Genomic DNA, 12340 nt, shown 5'->3' on the forward strand with positions numbered 1-12340 from the left:
GGACATCCAAAACAACACACAAAAAATGCAGAAGGAACTCAAATTCACTGGTGTTCCTTCTGGATTTTAACAAGTTGTCTTTTTGTAATGTTTTAGGTCCATGATGTCTAAGTTACCTAATCGGAGTAAACACTTCAGTGGATTGACTACATATGTGGAAGACATTGGAAAGCAAGCATATAAGAAACAAATATGGATGTAGGTCATTGAGCACCTTGTGCCTGTTCTGTTATTTGATTAAATTATGGATGATATTTTACCTGTGCTACTTTGCTGCACTAACCACACATTCCTTGATTCTCTTAATATCCAGAAACCCATCAATCCCTGTCTTAAACATGATCAGCATATAAGCCTCTTGGTTCCCTTGGGAAGGAAATTGCAAAGATTCACCATCTGATGGGTAAAGGAATTTCTTCTAATCTGAGCCCTAAATGCCTAACTCCTTATTTACAAAAAAAAACACAAAATGCTGGCAGAACTCAGCAGGCCAGACAGCATCTATGAGAGGAGGTAATAACGACGTTTCGGGCCGAAACCCTTCATCAGGAGTGAAGTAACATGGGATGGTCGAGGGGGGATAAGAAGTGGGGGGAAGGATAAAGTAGAGAGCTGGGAAGTGTTAGGCTGGAGGGAAATGGGCTAGGGGGAATGTGGTAGGCTCCTTCCTGCCGGCATGAACATCCAACTCACTGACCTCCGTTGATACCCCTGCCCCCCACCCTTACCCCCATCCCTATCTATTATTTTAGTCTGGTTTTCTTTCTCTCTCTTTTTCCCCCCTCCCTATAATCTCTCCCCCCAGCCCTACCTTTCTTTCTCTTTTATTTCCCATAATTCTCCACCTTCCCCCTAGCCCACTTCCCTCCAGCCTATCACTTCCCAGCTCTCTACTTTATCCCTCCCCCCACTTCTTATCCCCCCTCGACCATCCCATGTTACTTCACTCCTGATGAAGGGTTTTGGCCTGAAACATTGTTATTACCTCCTCCCATAGATGCTGTCTGGCCTGCTGAGTTCTGCCAGCATTTCGTGTTTTTTAAAATTTATTTCCAGCATCTGCACATTCACTCGTGTTGTCCTTATTTACAAACTTCATTCTTGATACCCAGCCAGGGGAAGCATCATTTCTGCAACTACCCTATCAAACCCCATAACGGTTCTGTATGTTTCAGATAAATCATCCATCATTCTTCGAACCTCTAGTGAGAATCTGCCGATTATGGTTCTCACATTGGCTTGCTGCCAAAGACAAACACTTTCCTTGCAATACACCTGATCAGAATGAACAGATGCTTGGATTTTAGCCTACGGCCAGCTTCCAATAGGTGTGGATATTACTGAATATATCCATCTGCCAATTAAGGCAGACCCAAATCTTTGAAGAGTGTTCAGCAACTGCTACAGTTTTCATGTCATCAATATGAAACTGAGTCCACCACAGAAAGAAACTTATGCAAATGTGTACAAGCTCCCTCGGTAATTGTCATGACATTGTCATTCTGAATAATTCTCTAACCCTTATCTCTTCTTACTTTAGAGCAGAACTGCAGGGAAGCTCCTCTGATACAAGATAACCAGAAAACGAGATTGACGATTACAAAAAAGAACACCAAATGAAGCCAGGAGCAACACCACAAATGACAAATGACAAGCTGGTATATGACAGGGCAATCTTTCAACTTGTTAAAAATGATTGAACAAAGCCTATATACACACTCCCAGAGTATCCAAGTGGTCATGGTGTACTTTGTCATGCACAACATAACACAGACATCAGCCTTGGGCCCATACAAGAAATAAGAATACAGGGGTTTTTAGATGAATCAGAAGAGGAGGTTGAGGAACCTGATCCCACCCAATCACATCTAGGATGACATAATTAAAATAAGCACTTGAACATTTGGAGTCATATGTCTAAAATATACAATTCCCGATTCTAAAATACATGATTGTTGAAAGGGAACCTTTAAGTTTTGGGCTATTATCCCATTTCCATTGCTAATTCCTAACGAAACCTCAAGTGACGAGAAATGTGAAAGGAGTCGATTATAAGGACTCTGATAGATGCATTTTACTATCTTCCAGGATTCCCACATACTGTTTAAAATGATCATTCTTAACTCATCAAGAGAATAAAATCCAGCCTCAGAAGGCTGTAAAACTATTCACACTTTCAGAATGTTAACTATAAATGGCTTGAGAAGACTGAGAAATACTTCAAGTACCTGCTATATGAAATTTATTCAAAATATGTAAGATAACGCATTGTCACAATTCTCTTTGCCCCTTTTCACCTAGATCCAAATGCTGCAGCTCCTTTTAATTGTGCCATTCTAGATGTAATGTGGTGGGATCAAATTCCTCAGCCTCCTGATTCCTTTAACAGGTTCTGCTCTCTGCAGAAGGCACAAATACTGCTCAATCTTCTCATCCACCTAGCCCAAATAAGCACATACATATTAAGCTGAGTAATAAGCAGGGGCTTATTAGTACTTTGGGGTCCCAGCAACATATGATTCTTGTACTCACAAGAGCAAGGATGGGTGTCATGTTTCCTCATGTTGCACACCTACTTTGAATGTAAACAATTTCTAACCCTTTACATTTATTATTATTATTATTATATAATCAAAATTAATCCAATTTCATGTGCTTCAACTTACCTCTTATGTTTTCTTGATGCAGATTGTCTTATCCATCTTTTAGACTTCTGGTGGTCTTTCACCTAATTTTTCCATTAAAAATTAATCAGCACTTTCAATTTATGGTAATTCTGAGTTAGAAGTTTTGGTTTTATTTAGGACCGCACATATGAAAATGGGTTATTTTATGGGATTAATTTCCTGTTTCTATTGTACCATTCCAGATTTAGCCTGACATCTTCCACCCACACTTTAATGTTGAACTGCCAATACAATTTCATTGATAGGCGTGATAGAACAATCATTTTGTAGTAGTGTTGCTCCCTGAACAGAGTCCTGCATGAACTGAGAATCCTATCCAGGCTTCAGATGAAAATAGTAGATTGAGCCCCAATAACATAGTCTAAAAGTTTTTAAATATATTAATATGCATTAATCACACATATAACCAGCAATTAACTGAAAGCCCTAATCAAACGTCTGTTGAGGCAGTGCTGTGCCAGAAGTACTAACCACAGTGACTTTCAGTGTAAAAGTATACAGAAATCTTCCAGGCAAGTATAAGAGATTTGAATAACCAGCACAATCCTTTTGCCATCATTCATAAAATTTAAGCCATTATTTTACTTCAAATTAATTTTTCACACAAATACAATGTGTATAGAGGTTTCACTGTAACATTGATTCTTTAAACATTTATTTGTAAAGTTATAAGAGATTTATACTAATGTGAAGTTCCAAGCAACTAAGGGAACTTTGAAAATGGAAGATAGAACATTATAGCACGGTGCAAGCCCTTCATCCCACAATGTTGTGCTGATTTTTAACTTACTTCAAGATCAATCTAACCCTTCCTTCTTCCATAGCCTTCCATTTTTCTATCATCCATGTATCTATCTAAGAGCTCACCATTTTCTCTTTTTCCCCTGCAATTGATTTATTTCGCACAATTTCTCCACTCTTTCTACTGTCTGATTTCTTCAACACTAGAAAGAAAAATAGCACACAATGCACATGGTTAATACAATGGAAATATGTGTTGACTGTTCCTAATCTTATGCAAGATAGGCTAGTCAAAGTAATGTTCAAAGTAAAAGTAAATATTATCAAAGTACATAAATCTCACCATACACAGTCTTGAGATTCATTTTCTTGCAGGCATTTACAGGAAAATAAAGAAATATAGCAGAATTTATTTAAAAACTATACATAAATATAGACTGACAAACAACCAATATGCAAAAGGAAACAAATTTGCTATGTATGTATTGTTATGCCCGCAGCCCCCTCCTTTGTGAGAATTGCAAGAGCACTATTGGGTTGGGTCAGGGGGCCCAGGAAATGAGAAGGAGACGTGCGGACTGTCTCGTTCCCCGGCGATGTAAAGCAAGGGGAAATGGCCAGTGTCTCTTGGAGACAAATTTGTGGATTGAGATCCTATGCTACGTGAGAACCCTCGGGCAAAGTGGGCTGGGTGAAGGGGAGAGATTGCATCATCCCCCCAACCTGATTGACATCTACGACCCTGCGAGTCAGGATAAAAGAGGGACTGCAGGAGCAGCCCCCTCAGACGCACCAGAAGACACGCTAGCAATCCCGGAATAGCGGGAAGCCATTTGAAGGAAGCCACGTGCGTTCAGTTCCCTTACCTGGGAGCTGGTGGCTGATACCACAGAAAAAGACTTTGAACTAACAACGGGGAACCAACTCCCCCGACTCAACGGATTGACATCATAAAAGACCCGGGCAAGTTTAAAACCGTCTCTCTTAAACCCAAAGGCTGCAGCCTGCATGAACTGAGTGAACTTTATTTTACCATCGGACAATACATTATCCCCTAGACAACGATAGAGCTTATTTCTTATTATTATTATTATACCCGCGCTTTTAGACTGAGTATTGATGACGTATATTACCTGAATCTTTGTATTAATCTTATTTTTGTGCCCCTTTATCAATAAAGGATTTTAAAAATAGTACCATCAGACTTCAACGGACCTCTCTATCTTTGCTAGTAAGTGACCCAGTTACGGGGTACGTAACAGTATGTATTATAAAAAAATAATAATGAGAACATGAGTTGTGGAATCAGTTCAGAGTTGTGGTGAGTAAAGTTATCCATGCCAGTTCAGGAGCCTTATGGTTGTAAGGTAATAACTGTTCCTGAAACTGGTGGTGTGGGACCTAAGGCTCTTGTACCTATAATATAGTACAAATATTGTTGCACCTCTTAATTAGTATTTGGAATCCTCATTGCAACATAAGTCACTGAGAATCAGTGGATAAATAGGATCCTTGCTATGATTTTCCCTGTAGCAAATGACAGGAAAACCTGTTTCCTGTGGTAATAAATTCCACAAATTCACCACCCTATGGCTAAAGAAACTTCTCCTCATCTGTGTTTTAAATGAATGCCCCTCTATTCTGAGGCTGTGCCCTCATGTCCTAGAATACCCCATCATGGGAAAAAGTCCTTACCACATCTACACTGTCTAGGCCTAACAACATTCGAAAAGTTTCAATGAGATCCCCTCTCATACTTCTAAATTCCAGCTGGTACAGGCCCAGAGCCATCAAACATTTCTCATATATTAACCTTTCATTCCCAGACTCATCTTTGTGAACCTCCTCTAAATCCTCTCCAATGCCAGCATATCTTTTCTTAGATGAGGAGCCCAAAACTGTTCACAATACTCAAAGTGAGGCTTCACCAGTGCCTTATAAAGCCTCAGCATCACATCCCTGCTCTTATATTCTAGATCTCTTGAAACAAATGCTAACATTGCATTTGCTTTCCTCACCACTGACTCAACCTGCAAGTTAACCTTAAGGGTGTTCTGTGGTATTACCATTTGGTCATGATTCTCTGGCATGCCCTCCTAGAATCTCTGAAGAAGATAAGGTTATGACGAGCAAGATGAGGCCTGCACATCAGACTTCTGCCATAGCACTGAGATTAAACTGCATAGGTAAGATAGAATCAAGGACATACAGCATATGTTAAAGACAGAGCTATGGAGATCTTCAAAAAGTCATGGCTGGCTCTTGTACTTCATAATGTCTCTTCCTTTTCTGAGTTTCAGATCTTTGGGTGTCTGTACTGTAGGTAGTCTCGACAGCACCGAAGAACGCCTTTGACACAATAAAATGCAAGCCTTTAGTCCATCACAGACCCAATCCTTGTGTTGACCAGGGACAATCTTGGCTTTCATTGCACTAACCCCTTATCTCAATCCTATACCTCAGATCCAAACTCCATGCTGAAATAAAGTCAATTTACACAAGGAGTAGCAAACTGTTCAAACTTTGCCATCTCCATCCCAGAGTTAAGATCATCCCAATTCTAATTACTGATCTATAAAATTCAGACGGTTCTTCCATATGTGCATATTAGGAAGGAAAATTCCAAGTCATATGGAATCTTGCATACAAATGTGAGGTGTTGTATTTTGGAATCACTAATGAGGCTCAGGCATATATTGGTAATATATTAGAGACTACTGAGGAATGCAGAAACCTTAGCGTACGAGTCCATATATCGTTGAAAGCAGCATTACAAGTAGATTACATGGTTAGTAAGGAATATAGGATACTGCCTTTCAATAGTCAAGGCATTAAATACAATTAGTAGAAAGGTTTTGCTACAACTTTATAAAACTTAGTCAGATCTCTACTGGAGTATTATATGCAGTTCTGGTCATAAAGATTTAAGAAGGATGTGATAGCTCTTGCGAGATTTCAGGAGTTCAAGCAATTTGGTTATGAGGAGAGACTGGAGAAGCTAGGTCTTTTCTCAGTAGAGCAGAGGAGGTTAATAGGGGCCATGACTGAGATGCGGAAAATTACGTGGGGCAGGACATTTTTCCCCATATCAGAAATAGATAAAACTAAGCAGGTTGAACAACATCTGTTGGGGATAAGAAACTGCCAGCTTTTCAGGTCAAAATCCTGCATCAGAATTTTTATAAACCACCTTAATTTTTAAACATAATCATTTTGGAAGACTTTTTCCTGGAAATCTTCAAAAAGTAACGTGAATCTTTACCCTCAAATGTGTGAAATGCTGTGAACTTTGAATATGGAATGCTCCATCACTGGGAATAACTGATCTAAGTTCATTTGCTCTTTTAAGGCAGAAGTGTTATCATTGTGTGGTTATCTTGCACTGTATTAATCTCTTATTTTGGTCTTGGGGTTTTTTTGTTGTAGTGTTGTAGAAATGCATTAAAAAACACTTTAAAAAATTAAGGCAGAAGTGGGGAAACATATTCAATACAAAAGTGAATACAAAGCATGGGAAAGTGGAGGATGACTATTTTTGTTACTTTCTGAATATTTTAGCAAAGAGCTTACACTAAAATAGTGGGTTAAACAATCTGATCTAGCATTGCCAACATCAATGAATTGTTAATTATGGTATTAATCTCAGTTTATTTCCTTCTGCATTTTACCTTTATTTAAATAAATTTCAGGATTTGTATCTTATGAATATTGGAAGCAAGAACGGTATAGTTTTAAAAATTCTGTTTGTATGTAGGGGTGTAACCAATCAGTTCTCAGCAAGCAGTTCATATCCATTTATTCCTTAAGTTGCAAGGGTGCTTTCTTTATGTAGGTTGTAGCTCAGCTGAAAGAGTTGCTGAGAAAGAATGTGGCACTGTTGTCACGACAGGACAAGATGTCAAAAAGAAGTCTAAGGGCATCATTATCAGTTACCTCCCAGGACTATGATATATGAAAGCTTCGCTGGACAATACTAAATAATTTAGCCTGTACCAGATTCTTAATGTTAATCATTAATAAAATTGCAATATACCATCATTGCTTAGCTTGCACATTTTTAGTCTTTCTTGAGTCGTAAGTTCTAACAACATTCTTGCTTCCTCCAATGCACTTTTATACCACTGTGTGGATCTTTTAAAGTGTTCTGCCTGCAGATATAAAGAATGTATAATAATAGAAGTTTTCTTGCAACAATTTTGACAAGATTCTGGATTTTCTTTTAACAAAGAAGTCACAGGTGCTTCACAAAGATTCAGAAAATAACTGCTAGACTCATCTAAATACAAGCAAGATGGTTAAGGTGAAAGACTGTTGAACAGCAGTTTCAAAAGCAACAGTTAAGATATATAAGAGATATCATTATTAGAACTGATTACTGCCAAGTCCTGAATAACGTCTCCAAAAAACGAGAAAAAATGCAAATGTTTTTCTGAAAAGAAAAAAGAAACTTAAAAGAGAATTGATAAAGTAAATTTTAGTGGGAGTACAATAACATGATAGGCAGGGGAACCAAAACAAAAAGATCCAATATATTTTATTGTATAAATTTTGTCTGTGGACTATGTTTAAACATATGGTCATAAAGGCTAGAAGCGCAAGTAGTTTACCCTGCCTCTTGTGCCTCTTCAAGCAATCATATGGATATATTTCATTCTCTTAATATCTAAAAAATTATTGATCCATACTTTGAGTATTCCAGCAACAACTCCACAACCCTTTGGCATAGAGAATTCCAAATCTTTATCATATGCTACATGCAGAAATTTCTTTTATTGCAATCTTGAATGGACAGCCCTGAATTTAAGACAGTGATTCCTGGTTCTAGATCAAATTTTGTGGAAGAAATTTGAGGACTTGTGTGGACCATGAAGTACATGATGGTCTTTCTATGCCTTCTGTGCACCTGACATGCAAACACATGGGGGTATGAGGATATGGGCACAAATCATCCAACAGGTGACTACTGCAATAGCATCTTCCTACAGGTCCTACAGGTCTCCATATATAAAGCTGATAAATTACCTAACATTTGATCAGGAGTAGGAGGGATTGTTCCTTTTTTATAATCATTAAATTGTTTTGGAAAATATTCTTCGCACCTTTCCTTTCAAAGGTGCATAAGGAATATGAACAATGGATCATCAAGAGTAATACAATTCTTTGGTTGGCAATAAGTGCACGTCGACATTCCCAGGCACCAGGGATACCTGTTTCCTTACTGACTTTCCCTTTTTGATGTGGCATTTTCATATTCATACAGATGAACACAGAAAGATTTGTTTGTCCAGACTAATATTGCCGTTAACTATGTATTACTAAAGATTTAACATTTTTCTCTTCTATCCAATTGGTATTTACCAAATGCAACATAACTTAGTGGTTAGTGCAATGTTATTACAACTTGGGGCGTGGGAGTTTAATTCCAACATCATCTGTAAGGAGTTTATATATCCTCCCTGTGGAGTGCATGGGTTTCCTCCAGACGCTCTGGTTTCCTCCAATGTTCCAAAGGCATACCAGTTAGCAGGTTAATTGGTTATTGTGAATTGTCCATGATTGGGCTAGGGTGAAACCGGGGGTTGCAGGCAGGACGGCTCAAAGGGCCACGTTGTATCTCAATCAATCAATCAGTAAATAAATAAATGGATGAATAAATAACTCAATGAGCCTTGAATCTTTATACAAAATAGCAAATGAAAATAAAAATTGTAACTTGACATTAAAATATATATTTTAATTTCAAAATTAATTCCAATAAAATGGTGAGTTATTGTATGAACTTTACATGTTTTTCAAATGGCATCTCTGAAATCTCTTCTGATATTTGATATAAAGTAACAGAGCAGAAGTAAAGAAGTAAACACTTAGCTAGAGTTCCAAAGATGCTGCTTGGCATCTTGAGTACGTCCAACATTTTTTGTTTTGTTTTGGATTTCCAACATCCACTCTATTCAATTTGAACAATACAACTTTGAAAGATGCTAACTCCAAAATTTTAATCTGTGTAAGTCGTGGATGCCAAAATTAGCACACAATATAACTGATATTGAAATTTAGTAAGACAACTGTCCAAACAAAGTAAATCTTTGAGGCTTCTACAATTTAAATTTAATTCAGACATCTGCTTACCAATTTGCCTCTTGTGTAATAAGGCTCAACTTGTCCCACTGAAATCCAAGACCTGGTATGTGGCTTCCCCAAGAATTCTGTATGATATTGTTCCACATAACCATCTTCGTCATATATTACATATTCTCCACTCAATCCATCAGGACAGAGGATGGAAGGCCATCTGATGAAGTAAAGTTAATTATTTAACAACATGAAATTACACAAGTAGAACTAAACAGTGCTGTGGTTTAGGGGGAAAAAAGCCTGAAGATCAACTATATTCACAGAAATACATTCAATAATGGTTTAATGGTCAATAACATAAGTTTATAATCATGTAAATAAAAACACCCATTGAGGCATAAATTCCTGTTAATCATAAAAATCCAATATAACTCGTCTTGGTGGTAAATAATAACAATACAAATAAGACCATAGCACATAGAAGTAGAATTAGGCCATATGGCCCATTGAGTCAGCTCCACCATTCAATCATGGCTGATCCTTTTATCCCTTCTTCAGCCCCCACACCCCGGCCTTCACCCCGTAAACTTTGATGCTGTGGTCAGTCAAGAACCTATCAACCTCTGCCTTAAATACACCCAAAAACCTGGCCTCCACAGCTGCCTGTGGTAATAAATTCCACAAATTCACCACCCTATGGCTAAAGAAATTTCTCCTCATCTCTGTTTTAAATGAATGCCCCTCTATCCTGAAGCTGTGCCCTCTTGTCCTACAATCCCCCACCATAGGAAAAAAATCCTTTCCACATCTGCTCTGTCTAGGTCAATCAACATTTGAAAAGTTTCAGTGGGATCCCCTCTCGTCCTTTTAAATTCCAGCAAATACAGGCCCAGAGCCATCAAACGTTTCTCATATGATAACCCTTTCATTCCTGGAATCATCTTTGTGAACCTCTGCTAAATCCTCTCCAATGCCAGCACATCCTTTCTTAGATGAGGAGGCCAAAACTCTTCACAATTCTCAAAGTGAGGCCTCACCAGTGCCTTATAAAGTCTCAGCATCACATCCCTGCTCTTATATTCTAGATCTCTTGAAACGAATGCTAACGTTGCAGTTGCCTTCCTCACCACTGACTCAGCCTGCAAGTGAACCTTTAGAGTGTTCTGCACAAGGACTCCCAAGTCCCTTTGCATCTCAAATTTTTGGATTTTCTCCTCTTTTAGAAAATAATCTGAACATCATACCAAAGAGCATGACCATGCATTTTCCAACATTGTATTTCATTTGCCACTTTCTTGCCCATTCTCCTAATCTGTCTAAATACTTCTGCAGCCTTCCTGTTTCCTCAACACCACTTGCCCTTTCATCAACCTTTGCATCATCTGCAAGCTTGGCAACAAACCCATCTATTCTATCATCTAAATCATTGTCATACAGCATAAAAAGAAGCAGCCTCAACACTGACTCCTGTGGAACACCACTAGTCACTGGCAGCCAACCAGAAAAGGATCCTTTTATTCCCACTTGCTGCCTCCTACCAATCAGCCAAGGCTCTAACCATGTTAATACCTTTCCTGTAATACCATGGGCTCTTAACTTGGTAAGCAGCCTCATGTGTGGCACCTTGTCAAAGGCCTTCTGAACATCCAAATATACAACATCCACAACATCCCCTTTACCCATCCTACTTGTAATCTCCTCAAAGAATTCGAAAAGGTTGGTCAGGCGAGATTTTCCCTTAAGAAAACTGTGCTGACTTTCTCCTATCTTGTCCTGTTTCACCAAATACTCCATAACTTCATCTTTAACAATTGACTCCAACATTTTCCCAACCATTGAGTTATTCCTAAATGGTCTATAATTTCCTTTCTTCTGCCTCCCTCCTTTCTTAAAGAATGGAGTGACATTTGCAATTTTCCAGTCCTCCAGAACCATTTTGCCATGATTCAGTGATGGCAACAATATTATACCTAATGATCTGTATGTGTAACAAGATCATCCACCTTATTTCTTCTACTCTGTGCATTAAGATATAATAGTTTGACTACCGTACTTGCTACCCTTTTTGATTCTGCATCCCTAATGCACTGATACATCCCTGCTGACTGCAAATTTGTCCTATCATCTGCCTGCCCTTCCTGACAGTCTGACTGCATGCTTTCTCTACAACCTCTCCCCCTCCAAAATGTTGTGGACATGATCCGAAACGTCCCTGACCCTGGCATCTGGGAGGCAACGTTTGTTCCTCTGACAATCTTTACATTTACTTAATAAACATTTTAAATGACCAAGTAAAGTTAAGCTACTTACTATTATACTGTTCATCTCTTTTTTCATGACATTTTTTTCCTCCATATATAAACAGGGCATCATCTGAAAAGGAGAATCTCACACTATCCTACCGCTTTCATGACCCCAGCCTGCATATCATGCTGTAATGAGGTCTTTCTCCTCTTTAGAAGAACATTATTCCTCATTTTGTAAACACAAGACCATAAGACATAGGATCAGAATTAATGCATTTGGCCCATTGAATCTGCTCTGCCATTCCATCATGGTTAGTTTATTATTCTTCTCAATCCCATTCTCCTGCGAAATTCCTGCCTGTAGACTGAAAAGTTACTAATATCATTTTACTCTATAAGAATGGAGGTAGGCAGAAGAAAGGAAATTATAGGCCAGTTAGCCTGACATCAGTAGTTGAGAAGATGTAGGAGTCTATTATTAAGGATGAGGTTTCAGGGTTCTTGGAGGCACATGACAAAATAGGCCAAAGTCAGCATGGTTTTCTAAAGGGGAAATCTTGCCTGACAAATCTGTTTGAATTCTTTGAAGAA

General features: G+C 38.4%; 1 protein-coding gene across 1 annotated transcript in view; it reads right to left on the minus strand.

Moving 5' to 3' along the window:
• Window positions 1–12340, minus strand: part of LOC140713942 (zinc finger CW-type PWWP domain protein 2-like) — a 60472-nt gene that overhangs the window by 28709 nt on the left and 19423 nt on the right. Inside the window, exons 3-6 of the mRNA XM_073024635.1 lie at window positions 9597–9720; window positions 7462–7612; window positions 3555–3631; window positions 2667–2728 (exon numbers count right to left, since the gene is read on the minus strand). Of these exons, the coding sequence (XP_072880736.1) occupies window positions 2667–2728; window positions 3555–3631; window positions 7462–7612; window positions 9597–9720 (414 nt within the window). The remainder of the gene's footprint in view (window positions 1–2666; window positions 2729–3554; window positions 3632–7461; window positions 7613–9596; window positions 9721–12340) is intronic.

Source organism: Hemitrygon akajei, chromosome 20 (genome assembly GCF_048418815.1).
Source record: "Hemitrygon akajei chromosome 20, sHemAka1.3, whole genome shotgun sequence".
NCBI lineage: Eukaryota > Metazoa > Chordata > Chondrichthyes > Myliobatiformes > Dasyatidae > Hemitrygon > Hemitrygon akajei.